The 17814-nt window shown below is 42.1% G+C and overlaps 1 protein-coding gene across 2 annotated transcripts; it reads right to left on the bottom strand.

Annotated features, from left to right (window-relative positions):
• Positions 1 to 1745: 1745 nt before the first annotated feature.
• On the bottom strand, positions 1746 to 14259 carry LOC109514276 (alpha-2Db adrenergic receptor-like). 2 transcript variants are annotated; one of them, XM_019867211.1, is made up of 3 exons: positions 13722 to 14259; positions 12202 to 12421; positions 1746 to 3382 (listed from the first exon to the last, which is right to left on the bottom strand). In XM_019867211.1, the coding sequence occupies exons 1-3, from the start codon at positions 13793 to 13795 to the stop codon at positions 2237 to 2239; spliced, it is 1440 nt and encodes a 479-aa protein (XP_019722770.1). In that variant the 5' UTR covers positions 13796 to 14259; the 3' UTR covers positions 1746 to 2236. The 2 variants fall into 2 exon arrangements, with proteins under 2 accessions (XP_019722770.1, XP_019722769.1); XM_019867210.1 differs by lacking the exon at positions 13722 to 14259 and having other exon boundaries at positions 12202 to 12871.
• Positions 14260 to 17814: the final 3555 nt, after the last annotated feature.

The following is a 17814-nucleotide window of genomic DNA, read 5'->3' as shown; positions in this document are numbered from 1 at the left end:
ATTGGTTAAACACGAGGGACCCGAATGACGAGAACAGGTGGAGACAAAAAGGGCACATGAGGGGACAAAACCGAATGTAACCTAAACAAAAACATAACAGTACTACATTGCCGTGAAAAGCATTTGCCCTCTTCTCTGATTCCTATGATTTTCCCTTATAGTTTTCTCATTAAGAGTATCAAATTAAAAGCTGCAATAATTTCCATGGACCACCCCCAAGCTTGATTACCTCCATCCCTGTTCAATCAAGAAGTCACTTAAATAGAACTGGTCTGACCAAATCAGGTTTGCCAGCAGGTCTCCAAAAACTGCAACAAAATGCCACGATTTAATCATTTCAAGAACACATGAGAAATAAAGTAATCAACATCTATCAGTCTGGAAAATGTTACAAAGCTATTCCTAAAAGCTGGCGAACAAAGATGAGAGCCATTATCCACAAACAGAGAAAACATGAAAAATTAGTGAACCACCGGTCTTCAAAAAGGACCCCAAGAGCACATAGACAACTCATCCAGGAGGTAATGAAGGAACACAGAGCAACATGTATAGAACTGCTGGCCTCATTCACCTGAGTTAAGGCCAGTCTTTATGACTCAATCATGAGGAAGGGACTGGGCAGAAATGATGGCAGAGTTACAACATCGCTGACCAAGAAGAATGTTGAGGCTTGTCGTTTGGGGAAAAAAATAGAATATTCCATGGTTTGACAAGACAAAAGTTTCACTTTTTGGAAGTTGTGTCTTCAGCTGGCGCATATGCAGTATATAACACAGCATTTCACGAAAACAACATCATATCAAGTGGGTGAGTGTGATGGTCTGGGGCTACTTTATTAAAATCAGCACCTGGACAACTTGTTGTACTTGATTTAACCATGAATTCTGCTTTTGACCAGAAAGTCCTGAGTGAAAATGTGATCACAAGTTCTAGCCCACTTGGGTTCTGCAGCAGGATGACAATCAAAAACACAACAGAAGTAACTTTCTGAATGGCTTGAAAAAAACAAAAAAACAGCGGCCTAGTGAAAATCTGATTGTAATGCTGTGGCACCATTTTAAAAAGGTTGTTCATTCTTGAGAATCAGAATCATCTTTATTTGTATTTACAACACACAAGGAATTTGCCTCTGGTAATATGAGCTACATTAGTTTTGCAGTAACAAGCAACTATGAGAAGCAAAGACATAACGTTAGTATTAGTACAGAAAGACTTTCCATATTGTAAGGGTACCATTGTGCAGAAGTACCAGCCAATGACAGCTGTGCGACAATGTGGATAGTCATCGAGCATAAAATGATCAGTGGTGCTGTACTTACAATACTATGATGGTTGTGCAATTGGTACAGATAATCGTTGCACCATCTTTCAGTGACCAGGAGCAGTAATTCTCGTCAAACGTTAGGTGTGCAATTATGCAGAAAATCTTGAGCGCTTTAAAGTGTCTAGTGCACTCCAGTGTTGCTTAAAGCAAATCTGCGAGAAGGAACGGGCCAAAATATCTCCGCAAAGATGTAAAGTACCGGTACTCATTACCTGTTGTGTAAGGTTTAGGGGGCAATTACTGTTGTTTCACATAGGGCCAGGTAGCTTTGACTAATTCGGTTTCATAATAAATTAAATCACCATTTAAAAATTGTCACCATTATTGTTTCCTTGGGTTATCTTTGGCCAGTACTTACATTTGTTTGTTCTGAAACATTTAAGTGGGGAAACTATTAAAAAAAATACAACTTACAACTGCTCGCACTGTTAATAAAGGTCTGGAAAACTATCATTCGAACTCTTAACATAACTGATTCTTATGGGCCGGGGACATGAATCATGAAAATTAAACATATTACACATCAACCCTAAAATGGAACGGATTATGGTCAACTCTCCCTCAGAATCCCTTTTTACCGTCAATATTAGGAAGAGAGCAAATAGCGTACAGTTTCAAGGGGGATGACAACCCTGCAGTCATTTTCCCCCAATGAACATTCAAACAGGTAGTTTATGTGAACTGTTGTGCAGTAAGGGAACTTAATTTGAGACCCCATCCTTCAAATGTCTTCCACTCATCTTGTCCTGGCTTGTTGCTCTTCCATAAATGGTTAATGGTTATTCAGTTGGTCGATAATAAAGAAATCCTCAGAGACAAGCCCTTTAATGTTGATGTTACAGGGCAGTGGAAAATTTGGATTAAAACTGTGCACACATTTGTGTTTGAGCACATTCAGTCACGGGTTTATGTTCATTTACGAGTCTGGAATATAATCTTTTTAAAGGCCCTCCTAAAGTCTCGATTAAAAATGGTATAAATAATCGGGTTCAGGCAACTGTTGCAGTAGCCGATCCAGAAAAAGAGGTTAAAAAGTGCATCAGGAATCATGCATTTCTCTTTGCACAGTGCTTGGAGACTGTAAGTAAAGAAAAAGGGGAACCAGCAGAGGACAAATACTCCCATCACCACTGCCAGAACAAACGTAAATCGCTTCTCCCTCATTTGTGCCACTTTGTTTCTGGACAAAGACATCTGTCTGCTTTGGCGCGCCACAGGAGAAGGGAGGAAGAGGTGATGGGAGCAGTGATCCGAGGATACCCACGATATGGAAGCACAAGATGGTGGCGGAGGCTTCAACCTGCTTGCCGATCCCTCAGTGTCTTTTTCCTCCTCTGTTTTCCTCTTCCCACCAGCTCTCCTGGGGAAGCGGAGCGAAGCAGAAAACAAGGAAGATGTCTTTAGGTCATCCTCCCGACTTTTCTCCTCTAAGTTAATATTGTCCAACTCTTCTCTCTTGTGGCTGCTGCTGTTGCTCTCTATGTTAGAAGAGCTGCGTGCGTTCCCCGGCAGTTGGTTGTCCGCCTTGTACAGGGATTTTCTGCACTTGGCTCCAACTTCTTGGATAGTCCTATGGGCACCCCCAAAGCAGGTCTCAGATTGGGACGGTTGCCGCTCGATCACATTCTTCGCCACGAATACAGTGGAGGCTCGCTGTTTGGCAACTCGGTATATCTTACAGTAGACCAGTATCATGATAACTCCTGGCGCAAAGAAGGACACAAGGCAGGAGGAGAGGATGTACCAAGTCTGGTTGTTGAGTAGACACTCCTGCTTCTGGGGGTCGTCGTTGTCATCCGTGAAGTCCCAACCCACCTCTGTGTGTGCCATGAGAAGAGGTGGTGAAGAGATGACGATCGATATCAGCCACACAACACTGATCATCATTTTAATCCGTTTGGGCGTCCGTTTGCGGTTGTAGCTGACGGCTTTCGTGACCGACCAGTAGCGGTCGAGGCTGATGGCACAAAGATGGACAATGGATGAAGTGCAAAACAAAACGTCCAGAGCCAGGTAAAAGGAGCACCAGGTGGAACCAAAATACCAGTAGCCCATCACCTGAAAAGAGGAGAAGCCAATTAGGACAAGACTGTTCAAAGTCACAAGGAAGTTGAGTGCGAGTCAATCATGTGACAGCTGCAAAAAAAAAAAAAAAAAAATCTTTGATGTGAACCACTACACTTCCACTCTCTTAAGCTTGGATCCGATCGACCAAGATTTTGGAGGGTTTTTTTCAAATCAGCATCGCACTGTGATAACATTTCAAATCCTCAAAAGAGCTATCTCTGTACTATGGTTCATCCTAAAACCAGATTATATTCCTGTGAAATATTTGTATGAAAAAAAATTAATTTAATGGAAGAAAAAAAATCAATCCATCCATCCATCCACTTTCTGCTCTGCTTATCCTCACGAGGGTCGCGGGGCGTGCTGGAACCCATCCCAGCTGTCTCCGGGCAGGAGGCGGGGGACACCCTGACCTGGGTGCCAGCCACTCGCAGGGCACACATAGGCGGAACAACCATTTGCACTCACAATCACACCTCAAGACAATTTAGAGTGTTCCATTAACCTTCGGTGCATGTTTTTGGAATGTGGGAGGAAACCAGCGTACCCGGAGAAAACCCACGCCGGCGCGGGGAGAACATGCAAACTCTACACAGGAAGGCCGTAGCCAGAATCGAACCCTGCACTTCTGCAATATGAAGCCGACGCGCTAACCAGTTGCCTACCGGGCCTCCCCGGGAGAATTTTTATTTCTAAAATCTTAAAAATGGTACACTGGATGCAGGTCAATGATTATTAAAAATTTTAAAGGCAGCGGGGAAGACATCCGTCTGAAGACAACAATTGACTCCTCGGGCATTTAAAATCTGTTCCTTGGAGAATCCATAAAGTGACGTGGCAAAACAATCTAAAAATCAGGTTGTTGGATTTACCCGGGAGAAAACTCTGACTGATAAAGTCTCCTTGCAGCTGCCAAGGCAAAACTTTCCAGTCTTCACTCAGGTAAAAATGACTGTCCATGATTATTAAAATTTTAATGAGCTGAAAGACTGTCATGGAATCTACTTCTGAAGTGGTCTGCAAAGTACTCACAGAGAGCGTCTGTGGGGACATTTTAAAATTGGAGCTCATGGAAACATCAAAGGTGGAAAAAATAAATATGGAGTTGTTTTTATTAAATGTCATCTCATTTGAAAAATAAGCTGTAATGTTTTCTTTTTTAGACTGTTTAGTGTAGGATTTGAGTTGTTCCTGCAATATTTCCTCGTGAACTGTAAGTTTCGTTTTCTTCACCTTCTCTTTGCACTCCTGCATTTTCGTTTTGATTTCTTGATTGGATAATTTCTCCACAGGGGTAGAGTCTATATTTTTATAGTATTAGTTAAAAGTGGCACCACTGAATCTAGTGTTGATTTTAAATTCCTGTTAAAACTATCAACAATTAAATGTGGGTGATTTTAGTATCTGGCAATGGGCAGAAAGAAATCAGAAGCTTATATCGGAAGATGAAGGATGGCAAATCAAATAAAAACAAATTACTTGAAGAGAAATTGTTCTTCAATTCACATACATTTCGATTGTAGAGCACTTTTCACTATTAAAAGATGTTGCCGAATTGGAATATAAATGTTCTGAGAGAGCAAAAGAGAGAGAGAGAGAGAGAGATAGAGAAAAAAATATTTTCTTTCACCCTCTGTGAAGCTCTGCGATATCTCCAACAATTATGGACCATTCAAGCCTAAACGGTGGGAGCTGAGACAAAGATCAGCTGAATAATCACAGGACGGTGTTGAAGCAAGGTGGAACAAAACTGCTGTCGATAATAGCTCAAGGCAGTCCTTAACTTTCACTCGGGAAAGAAAAAAGATAAAATGTGTCAGGCAAGACCATAAACTGTATGCACCAGAGGGCTGTTGCATCATCATAGTCCTTCGACCAAAAAGCAGAAATCAAGCCAAACAATTTGTTTACAACAATATGTTCTAACACCTTCACTTGTCTAAACACTGCATTCTGATTCCTATTGCATTTGTGGAATATGAGTTAAGCGACAAAATCCACACGTTTTTAGCCACCTCAGTGGACAGCCATTTTGCCGCTTTCTGTTGGCTGAAAATGACCTCAGAGTTGCTGAGGGCTCAGCTAACGACCAATCACGGCTCACCTGTTTTCTGAAGTCGAGTACAGAGTTTTAAATCTGTGTTCTACAAATGAAAGCTGTCAAATCATTCGCCAAATCAGTTGAGCACACAAGAAGTCCACCTGAAAGTACACACAATTAATATGATTACTGAATTTGTAGAAAATTGAACTAAAAATAAATGCCAAAGCAAAAGGTGTCAGTTGTTCCACTGAAAACACCAACATCTAACCCAGGGGTCGGCAAGCCAAAATGTTGAAAGAGCCACATTGGACCAAAATAAACAAAAAACAAATATGTCTGGAGCCGCAAAAAATAAAAAGCCTTATAATGAAGGCTACACATGCTGTATGTATCTATATGAGCTATATGAGCCTGCTATCTATCAACATGACTAAGTTGGCTACAAATACACAACGAGCATTCATGAGTAAAAGTTTTTTCCCCCCTGCAGTTCATCCTGCAGAGGAGGGGTGCCCAAACTTTTTTGACGGAAGATCTACTTTTTGAACAACCAACCTCCCGCGATCGACCCGTTACCGCACAAGCGCGCATACGCACACACTTAAACACGCATGCCGTAATGAGCAACAGCCATCACGGCCGCTAAGATGAACGAGGCACGGGACGCACTTTTGCAGCTTCTCTTGGCCACCCAGATTCCCATTCTTAGCAAGTAACCTCAGTGAATTGTCGATGAAAGGCAGCTGGATTTTTTTGTTGTTGTTGGTTTGTTTTTTTTTTTTTTGTTTTTTTTTTTTGTTTTACAACAGCCCCCTGACTGACATCCCGACTGCTAATAGAAACGTCTGTCGCAGGCTATCATGCAAATATTCGTTGATGAAATGTTGTTTAATATTTATTTGACATATTTTTACAGCATCAGAACACGTTAATAATGTTTATGTCATGTTTGCCCTCTGACAGAAACCATATTTAAACAAAAATATATATTTCCCTCCCATCTTTTTCCATTTTCAAACATTTTTGAAAAAGCTCAAGGGAGCCACTGGGGGGCGCTAAAGAACCGCATGCGGCTCGAGAGCCGCGTGTTCCCGACCCCGGGTCTTATCAATCACCTTTGAGTATAAAATGGACACACTGCTGACACTGTAAATTTCAGAATGCTGTGCAACAGGTGGTAGCTATAAATGTCCTAGTTCCTCTCTTGCAAGTGCCACTTCATTTGACTGATGAATTCAACACATCTTTATTTCTACAGCCCATCAACAATAACTTCAGCTCAAACAAAATTCTGTACATAAAACATAATACATTATTTAAATAATGATTCAATAATGAACAACTATGGGTAGGCGGACAAACAAAATACAGGTATTCTTTTTTTTTTTTCCATCAAGCGCTCTCTTGCAGCATGGAGGAAGTTGTATTCCTTCTTGTTGCATTATTCTGGCTCCTGAAGAGCCATGTAACATTTGTTTTCTGTTTCTATAGCTACAGAGCTGCTTTATTTTGTTCAATTTGTTATTGTGAAAGGCACTCTGGATGTTGTTGCTTGAGACACCTTCTGTTTCACGTTGTACGGGGAAGGTGCGAAAAATGGACTGCACTTTTGTGTCCTAAGCCATTTATATGATGTAAATGTATGCAATATTATTTGTTAGTGGGGTTTGTTCACTTTAAATTTACATTTGAGGGACTTTGCAATTGTTTACGGTGAGCATTTACGTACAGCGATTAGCGCATTGGCTCGTGAACGTTAGCAACACTAGCGTAGTCACGCGTTCGTCATGTGTCAGGCAAGTGGGGCACATTGTTTTGCCACGTTTTATTTTGCAACAATGGGTAAGAATTTTTGTGTGTGTGCGTGTGTGTGTGTGTGTGTTACAGTTTTACACCTTCTTGACTCGCCTCAATGGTGAATAAATTGCAAGAAACATCGACGGGTGTGGTCATTGAAGGAGTTATCTGTATGTCTCGCCGCAGCGGGGACGTGGCGAGGGCAGAACATGCACATATGTTACAAGTCCTGGCAAAAATTATTGAATCGTCAGTCTCGGAGGATGTTCCTTAAGTTATTTAGTTTTGTAGAAAAAAAAAGCGGATCACAGACATGACACAAAACTAAGGTCAATTCAAATGGCAACTTTCTGGCCTTAAGAAACACAAAAAGAAAGGAAAGGAGAAACAAATGTGGCAGTCAGTGGCAGTTAATTGTTAAGGGGTCACCGACTCCGGTCCCCTAATCTGCATGTTTTAGAAGTGTCCCGCCTTCAACACACTTGATTCAAATGATCAACTCATCAGCAAGCACTGTAGAAGCCTGAAAACGATCCTGTGCAAGTTCCAGACAATTTGCATTCCATGACATTGACCTTATGTGTCTTTCTTCAAGGAATGTTTTTTTCAATGGCTATATGCAGTATCCTCATGAAAAATGATTTCATCATCCCCAAATGACCTTTCAATTGATGGGGTTAGAAAAGTGTCTAAAAGGTCAATGTAAACTTGTGCATTTATTGAAGATAGATCTGTAATTTAGCGATGATAGAAGTGTGGTGAAAATAATGATGACTGACAGACTGTGGCAGAGCAGCCGCTGGCCAATGACGAGTGACGGATAAATTGCCCACCTCTGGTTTTGGGAACGGAAGTTTTTAGCATGACTGCATATTTTTTTTCCTCAAAATTCAATGATTCAATTCTTTTCTCCTCTGCGTGGTCTAAAAATTATTCTTACCACATTTCTCTTGATTTCGTAGTGTTTCCTAAATGTTTTGTCATGTCTGTGATCTGCTTTTTTTTCTACAATGTTTAAACAACTGAATGAACATTCTCTGAGACTTTTGATTCCATCATTTTTTTCCAAGAGTTGGAGATGATAGAGTAAGACTGAAGTTTACAGTGGCCAAGATCATCAATATCTAAAGCCGGGATACTAAAATTGTAATCTTGCTATCGCAGTGTGCATCATCTCACTCATGTTTGTTGCAAGCTGAAGGTAAATGTAATCAAACAAATACAATTTTCTAACAAACAGTAGTTGGCAAGTAATAAACAAACAGAAGATTTGATCCAATTCTGCTGTCCCATTTAGTCCTTTCTCTTGATGCAATTTACTTCATAGTACCGACTTTCGTCCCTCTCCATATGCCCTCCGGGTTGCATTCTTCGTCGAATGGACATTGAACGGCTTAATGCTGTCACTTTTCAACCTTCACGACTCAAAAGTACTTCACACCCTCACCTCATTTACCTCCTGACGACTCAGCATCAGGAGCAACTGGGGATTCAGTATCTTGTGCAAGGACACATCGTCACAACGGCCAGGAATCAAACCCCCAACCTCCGGGTTAGGAGACGACCACTCTACAACTGAGCCATCCTGCCCGGCTCCAAGTTGGGGTGAAGCTCTTCATGGTTGTAGCAATGTAGACAAGTGGTGTGACACGGTTCGGCAATAAACCAGATGGGATTCGGATCCCACAAACGCAGACTCAGATAAATCACAAAACAACAAAATGTACTGACTGACAAAGTGTAAACAGAAATCTGCTGACACCAAAGCGCCAAAGAAATCCAAGAAGAACAAAAGATGCTTGCAAAAGGCAAGATTAATTTGAAATCTGAAAATACACAAAACGAAATGACAAAAGTAGAAATATGTGAAACTTAAATCAGAGAATGTTAATTAATGAACAAACCAAAATAGCTGAAAAAAAACCAAGAATCTATGGAACAAGAGTGACCATAAGCGGGAAAGAAACGTCTAGAAAGTATCTCTTGAGCATAAACGGCAAGCAAGGTCAATAATCTGACAGCGACTAGGCAGCTAGCTAAATACATGCTCATGCTTGATTGGGAACAAGACACAGGTGCACCTGCTGAAGAGGCACACCCTGCACTGCAAAAACAAAACACAGCCAGAGCCAAAACATGAAACGATGAGAGTCAAATAGCGTCTGTGCTCATGGCGTAAATTTTGTAGACCGGCTATTTGCCACTGTTACATTTCATTTCCAAATGACTTTGTAACCCTTTCCAGAGTGATCGATGATTGTGGTATTTTGTTGCAGCTTCTTGAAATTTTCCGATTTCATTTCGTCAGACAGGTTCTATGTGAGTGATTTCTTGAGTGAACATGTCCGGAGGTAATCTACAAATTAGCGGGAAAACTGCCAAAAGTAAGAATTTGAGAAGAAGGAAAATACTTTTTCTGCACTGCTCTTGATTGCAGAACTAGAACACAAATTCCCCCTACATTTGGTGATGTGTGCACTGCATCCGTAAGACACATGGATGCACACAAACCGAAGCATTGGGAATCACGGGGAGAATCGGCTTAACCAACGGCAGCTTTGTGGTAGCGCGGTTCTGTTTTCAGGGGTGATTAAACTCTGCTCAGACTGCAGCTGGCAGGGAATCTCAAGAGTCTCCAGAAGTCTCCAATGACACCAGAAAAGTCACTAGATTTGTTGCTAGTCACATTTTGTGAAGAGAGTCACAAAGAGTCAAAGCACTTCATAGTTGCAAGTTGACAGCTGGACCGCACTTGATTTTACGACTCATAGACATTTGTACACACAAAAAATATACTGGTAGTGAAGAAAATTATTGGTGACTAATACAGGTAGGAAGATATCAATGATGATTTCTAATTGCAAACACGCCGGCTTCATAACGCTCGTAAAATATCGCCCTGTGGGGTCACAAATTCTGTCAAAATCTCGATTACTCTGTTCATGGAAATGCCCTTCTTTTTGCTGTCAAACTCTCAAGTGCTCTCGAACGCATGCTGAGTGATATTGACACATGGGGTCTCAAAATATTGATGAGTCGCAGATTTTGTCTTCACTCCACCTAGCTGGTGTGTTATGCCCTATTATGTACCCTCAGGTTCCGTCGCATTCCTTCCATTTTGCTACGGCTGACAAGGTTTCTCTGGCACCGTGACTACTGTGACAAATCTTTTGACATTTTAAAGAGCTTGGCGGGCATCCACGGCAATCACAGATTGTCATATTTGCCCTCTCGCTTGTCTCATGACAAGCCACGGTGGCCTGAGATTGGTCAGGCAAACAAGGTAAACGTAACTTTAGAAAACAATAATTGCTATGGCCATCATGACTTTTTGTAGATCTACAAAGACACATTGTAGCTCTTTCTGACCTTCTCTGAACTTCTCCATCAACACCCTCAAGGCAAATCATACACCTGTGGTACTCTTCCAAGTCATCCAACCATACTGCTGCTCACAAATTCTCGCTTGTCCTGAGTCTAGCGTCCATCACTCTTTGCCATAACATTATTGTGTGACTCATCCACTTGATTCCTTTGTAGTTTCCACAACTCTGCTCTTACAAATGGGCACCAGAACACATTTCCTCCATTCCCCGGGCATCGTCGCATCCTCTACAATTCCATTGAAGAGTCTGGTTAAAAACTCCACAAACACTTCTCCTAGATGCTCCCATACCGTGTGTCATCAGGACCAACCACATTTCCATTTTTCGCCCTTTTTAGTGCCTTTCTAACTTCTTCCTTCATCAATAAATAGCTACTTATTTCCACGGTCCGTTGCCATACGGTGATAAAACTTAGCAAGACCTAACAACACTTCAACATAGAGACAAAAGTGGCCAAAATGTTTTGGATGAACAGAACAGTGCTGTTGTGTTTGCAGGGAACATTGCACTGTAGAGATCGCTTTTACACACACACACACACACACACACACACACACACACACACACACACACACACACACACACACACACACACAAAAGGATGGATTGTTTTCATAATCCACTCACTCGGTAGATGTGGATTTTGAGCAGATTGTGGATTTTGTGTTACTTATTCTTATCTTAACCCTGCAAAAAAAAAAAAATAAAAAACGATTTAATTTTCATGGATCCTTGCATGTAGCATATACAGCGGCCACGTCACCAAAAACGTCAAAATGTATAGCTTTTTGGATAACCCATCTCTACAAATGATGTGTTGAATATTGGATTTGGGCAGGCTGATGTTGGTGATGGGTGGTGTTTACCTCATGCTGGATCAAAATCTGGGAATAGATAACCCAGCTTTAGACCCATCGCTGAGTTCGCTATTTCATCCATTTTGGGTACTTTTAAATCAGCGGTTTTAGGATTGTACTACTGTATAATACATGCTTGCCACAGCATTCATTAACTAAATGTTAACTACAAAAGGTGTAATTTATCAAAGTCTGCACTCTAAAAACAGTTGGGTCAAAAATACCCCAAATTGGGTTAAAAAGGGATGATCTAACTTTTTGGGTTGCATAAATAACCCAGAAAACAACACAATTTTTGGGGGTCGTTTTGTGTTTTGCTGTTAGCATGATTATTCGGGCAAAAGTTAGAGAATCTTTGACCTTACAATAAACTACTGTGTCAGAATAGTTGCGTTGGTTTTGAAATGACATGAAAAATGATAATAATACGTAATTTCAAACAGTTGAGGTTTTGATAAGGTGAGGTAGGACAGCAGCTGATTCCATATACATTTTGCTATGCTGTTTGTTTTAAAATGTTGGAGACATCACCTGAGGATCAAAGACTGATTTATTTTTTTTTTTGTAATGTTAATAAAATATGATTTCTATTTTTTTGCATCCAGCACATATCTGACCAACATATCTAATTTAAGTGAATGATGAGCATTCTTAATTAGAAAACCCACTCACTGATTCAGTGTTAAGATGAATCCCATTTATTATTATTTTTTTTTAAATCCTCACCTCATTGGCCAAGGAGAAGGGGATGACCAACGTCGCCACCAGTATGTCCGCTGAAGCCAGAGACACGAGGAAAAGATTTTGAGGAGCCCGCAAGGCACGGCTGGTAAAAACGGCCACCACAACCAGCACATTTCCCACAACTGTCACGAGGATGATGACTGTGACGACGAGCATGATGAGCACTGACGCTGCCTGGGAGTGCGGAGGCAGAGGAGCAGACCTTGACGAGGAAGAGGACACCTGACTAATATTCTCCAAAGGAGAGGTGGCGGGGAGCGTGGCCATTACAGGTGAGAGCACATCTGAGTCCATTCTTCTTAAATCAGAGTCTCTCTTTTTTTTTTACCCGACTGCCTTGAAATGAAACTGTCTTATGCCGGTTTGAGAAATGTAGGCGAAGAACGCAAAATCATCTTCCCAAATAGAATACAAAAGAGGTCCATCATGGTAGTGGGACAGTTAGCAATTTAACAAACAATTTACATTTCAGTAATATAGATTCGAATTACATGCTTTAAATTTACATCTCAATCAATTAGATTAGAATTACATGTTGTAAATTCTCAGCCATTTTGTCGGTATTGAAAAATTTGCATTAAGATTTTAAATACATTACAAAATCCATATGCTGACTTACGACGCTTGTACTTGTTTCCAATATAACATACACACACGCACACACACTCACACACACACAAACAACGGCATTTTTTTAAGTTGGAGTACAGCTGCGGTCCAAACATATGGAGTGAAGAAAGCATCCCAAAAAATCATTGGAAAGGAGTTCGAGATAAAATGCAAATAAGTAGGAAAAAAAATGGTGTAGGAAGAAGTGGTAACGCGTGAATAAATAAAGCGAATGGTTGACGCGCTGAGTGAAAGTGCTGCCGCTCTCTGATGCTCCTCTGCTGGAATAAAGCAGGCGGAGGAGAGGCTGAAATGAAAGAAGGAAAAAGAGGCGTGCGGTGAGGCGAGTGAGAGATGTTTGAGGAGAGTATTCGAACACCCAGGAAATGAGCAAAGAATGAGAGGATAGGAGAGGAGGGTGGAACGACAAAATGAAAGGAATCTGAGAGCAGAGGATGGCCCAGCTAGGAAGAAGGCAAAGAAGCCAAGATGAAGGATTCATGGATCAGACAACAAAAAAAGGAAAAGAAAATAGGAGAGGTGACACGGAGAGAGAAGGGAGGACAAGTTGATGGGAAATAGAGGACCTAAGTAAGGAGCAGAGGGGGAAAATTAAATAACAGAAAAGTTGCATTGGGGAAGTTGCAGGTGAGAGAATATGTGAATGAACGACTTTTTCCATCCATTCATCATCCATCCAACCAATCATGTTCTAACTCTTATCCGGGTCCAGCATGGGATATCCATGCGGTGGGACATGCCCAGAACACCTCACCACGGAGGTGTCCAGGATGCATCCTAACCAGATGTTTGAGCTACCTCAGCTGGCTCCTCTCAACGCGGAGGAGCAGCGGCTCAACTCAGAATACCTCCCAGATGACCGAGATACTCACCCTATCTTTGCCCTCAACCGTGAACAAGACCGCAAGACATTGGCTGCGAAACCGCTCCAGTGGGTGTTGGACATCGTGGCTTGAAGAAGTCAACAGTACCGCATCATCTGCAAAAAGCAGGGATGCAAAACTGAGGCCAACAATTTAAACCCTGTCAATGCCTCGATTGACTCTCAAAATTCTATCCATAAAGGTTCTGAACAGAATCTGTGACAAAATAACAGTACCACCGTACTTCAGTTCTTTTTGAATAGCAATGAGAGAAGCACACATTTAGCATGCTAATTTAAAGCTTATTAAAGCCAAAGTACTGCTGACTAGCTAACTGACTGGATGCCCATTATCACTGAAACTCCTGTCGTGCGTTTGTGTGTGTGCGCGCGCATGCGTGTGCGATACAAATAAGAGGTAATATCACCCGTATGTTCACCAGTGTGGGCTGGGCGTCTCCCCAATCATTACATCTGTCTCACCTACACACCTGTCAGTCTTCACCTCGTCAGCCACACTCACCCCTTGCCGCATAAAGGCCAGTCTGAAGCGCCACGCGTTGCCAGTTCGTCAGCTATCTTCCCATCTGCATTCGCTGCCACCCAGCTGTTATGTTCAACCTTCCCGTACACCTCGATTTGGTTTCTCTGGCTGCTTTTGTTTCCTGCCTCTTCAACCTGTCGCTCTTCATGACAACAAACCAGTTCTGAGTTCACTGTGTGTGTCTGTGGGTCCTCTGCTCGTCTCAAGCTAAGCTTAACGAAAATACCTTCAAAAATGTGAGGTTCGCAAGCTGAGCTGTGCTTGATCCTTACCTGAGCCCTGAGCACATGTGATGTCGTTTTCCGTCAACAGCAAGTGGCAAAAAATTTTTGGAGGTGTGGAGTGTCCACAAAAAATAATAAATGAATTCATTAAAGATGAAATATTAACTTTGAACTGCTGAAAATTGTGCTGACTATTTTTGGCTTGGGCATTCAAATGACTAGCTATGACCCTGGACTGAGCAATCAAAGTGTGCTCATTCACGGCCCGTTCTTTGATGATAGGAGGCATTACGGACGGAGCTGCAAGAACTCAGTGAATTGCACCACACTTTGGCCGTCGACACTTCAAACATACGTGGCTGTAGTATACTGGTACTTCAATTAGGCAGAGATAGTCTCAGTGAAGCATCGGGGTTCTTTTCACCAATCAGCTACGAGGGGATGATTCGCCAGATGAGTGGAAATCATGTACGTTGGACAACACCCCATATCCAATTGACAGGTTGTCAAATACATCGTTTGACCTGTTTGAGCAATTTCAGATGTGATTATTTATTTATTTATTTTTATCCCGATTAAGGGTTACAGGCCTAAGGTTGTTGGCGTATACTGCTTGTCACCATGGTAATAAGTCCATAACTCAACGGTCATATAATTGACAGCGACCGAGCCCTCCCGCAGTGGTAATGTTCGCTTAGTAAGGTACATCAACATTAATATCACTGTAAAGAGGCTGCATGTAGGAGCTGAGGCTCGGTCAAATTACGGTAAACAAGTGGGTGGCTTCCTGCAAGGTCTGTGTGACCTGATCATACGACAGGGCGCTTATTTCAGTGTGAAATGCTTCCACACGTTAACCATTTTCTTTCATTTCATTTCTTTCTTGTTTTTCTTTCCACTCCCTCAACCTCACACACCAAATCAATTTTTCGATTTCTTTGAAAGAAGCAAATAGGAAAATGCATAATGCCAATACAGCTCAGGTTTGCTTATTTTTATTTTTTTAATGCGCTGTATGCATTTGCTGTGCACCGAGAGGGTGAGAGCAGTGCGCGCTTGCGCACGCACGCAGCTCGGAGGGACCACTGAATACAAACCATCAGATTAGTAAACAGGATATGTGCCAACTACACACTGATGGGAAGAATGAAAAACATCTGGATTTAGCTTTCCCTGCGTACAAGGTAGGCTATGTCAGTACCGTGAATGTTTTTTTTTCTTTTAACACACAGGGATTCAAATTTCAAGTATTTTCATTCATGGCGTTAACTGTATTTACTGGAAAACAAACACAAAACAGTCTTTTTTCATGTCAAAACACACATAAAAATCCAGTGGGGCAGATGGCGGCCGTGACGCATCAAAAACACCTAGCCGAATCAGGTAGCCAGACAAAATTAGCAATAAGGAATTGTGGGCAGGGAGCGAGCCAGGAGAAAAAAGACAGACAGATCCGGAGGCCCAAGAGACGATGGATTCTTTACACCTTACATAAGCCAGCAGTTATCATTGCAGGCAACCCTTAGGGGACTCGGAAGAGAGAAAGGCCCAAAAAAAGCTGGAGACGAGACACTGAGGCAGAGCCTCAGAGACAATATCCAAAGATGGGGAGAGGCGCAGAAGATCAACGACCTCCGCTCTTCGGGGAGTTAATGGCTATGAAGAAAAACTCACAATCATCACAGAATTTGGATACTGTTGTGAACTTAGACAGACACTAACTTCCGAAAACCAAATCACATATGTGGCCAATAAAGCTAATCGTAAATTTTAATTGAAGAGGGCAGGTAATTGCACAATGCCTCAGCTGATGAAGAGAGGAGCTTTAGCAAATGGGCTCTCTGGGCTTTGGCAGCAGCGTTGTTTGATTTAGCCGTTATCACATACTGCCTTAAGGTTTGTTGAGGGGATAATGAAGACTTTCAAAGTGGATGTCGGGCCTACGCAAATACCAACTGTCTATCACAAAGTGTTATAGAATACATTAACAAGCCTAACCTGTGGGTATGAAGAGGGAATCGAGCGGAGAAACACTATTGGTTGTCAGATATTTTTTTTCTTGAAACAAATATCACGGGTCTCCGCAAATGACTTTCTATTCTCCCGGTGCTCTTTCACTAGAATCTTTGATTGAAATGCCTTTTATTACAATATTCATCCATCTCATTTCTGTCGCACATGTCCTCATTCAGGTGGCAGGCTAAGCAGAGAAGCCAGGACTTCCCTCTACCCAGCCACTTCTTCTCATCCAGTTCTTCCAAGGGGATCCCGAAGTGTTCCCCATTCAAGACACAATCTCTGCTGCATGTCCTGGGTGATCCCCGTTGCCATCTTGGGAGTCTCCAATGATGTTGTGGTACATTTGCCTGACTTTGGTGTGGGCGGCCTGGGTTCAATTCCCTCTCAGTGTGATCGTGTGAATGGTTATGTACTCTGCAACTGACTGGAACCAATCCAGTGTGTAGTCTGCTGGGATAAGCTGCAGGTGCAGACGCTGCACCGATCTGATTGCTTGAGACATTTTTTACAGTTTTTTTGCAATGTCTGCAGGAAACCATTTATGTTGTTTGTAATTTAACAATGACTGGTGCATGCCAACAGTTGTCTCTTGAGTGACAGAAGATGATTGCAAGAAATTTGTGTAATTTCAGCACAAGTTACCCAAAGCAATAAAACTTGGGTTACAGTTTTCTCCAAGCTGCATTTAGGTTATTCCCGGTCACCTCTTGGCAAGCCATGTCGATCGTCTTCAGGCAAATAACGATATTGAAGTGCTGCTTCCAAAACTCACGAAGGGTAAGCTGAATGTTTTCTGTGATGTCGAAACACCTCTTGAACAGGTGTTTTGCAGAGTTTCTTGAAGTTTGAAATGAGTTCTTGGCCCATGGGCTGGAGAATAAAGGTGGTGTTAGGTGGGAGGAACAACACCTTCATAAACGAGAACTCCTCCAGGATATCATCTTCGAGGCCGGGCGGGTGGGCAGGGGCATTCTCGAGAACGAGGAGGCACTTGAAGGGTAGATTGTTCTCCTCTAGATACCCCTTAACAGCAGGGCCAAAAACCAAATTGACCCACTCCACAAAAAATTGATGCAGGCCTTGGCATTGGCCCTCCGTAGCACCTGAAGTCGCTCTTTTAATATTTTGCGAGTCTTGAATTCTCTGGGATTTTCGGAGTGGTACAACAGCAGGGGTTTGATTTTGTAATTCCCACGGGCATTGGCTCAAAGGGTAAGCGTAAGGCGGTCCTTCATGGGCTTGTGGCCTGGCATTTCCCTCTCTTCTGCTGTGATGAAGGTATAGCGAGTCATCCTTTTCCAAAAAAGGCCCGTCTC

This window comes from Hippocampus comes, unplaced genomic scaffold, assembly GCF_001891065.2.
Source record: "Hippocampus comes isolate QL1 unplaced genomic scaffold, H_comes_QL1_v1.1 scaffold2, whole genome shotgun sequence".
NCBI classification, from domain to species: domain Eukaryota; kingdom Metazoa; phylum Chordata; class Actinopteri; order Syngnathiformes; family Syngnathidae; genus Hippocampus; species Hippocampus comes.
This window is presented reverse-complemented; position numbering and strand designations above follow the sequence as displayed.

Excerpts from the sequence above, each read along its gene's own strand:
- LOC109514276 (XM_019867210.1), bottom strand. The coding sequence starts at position 12,513 with ATGGACTCAGATGTGCTCTCACCTGTAATGGCCACGCTCCCCGCCACC. Across the intron at positions 3,383-12,201 it reads CCTTCTCCTTGGCCAATGAG|GTGATGGGCTACTGGTATTT; the intron begins GTGAGGATTTAA and ends TCCTCTTTTCAG.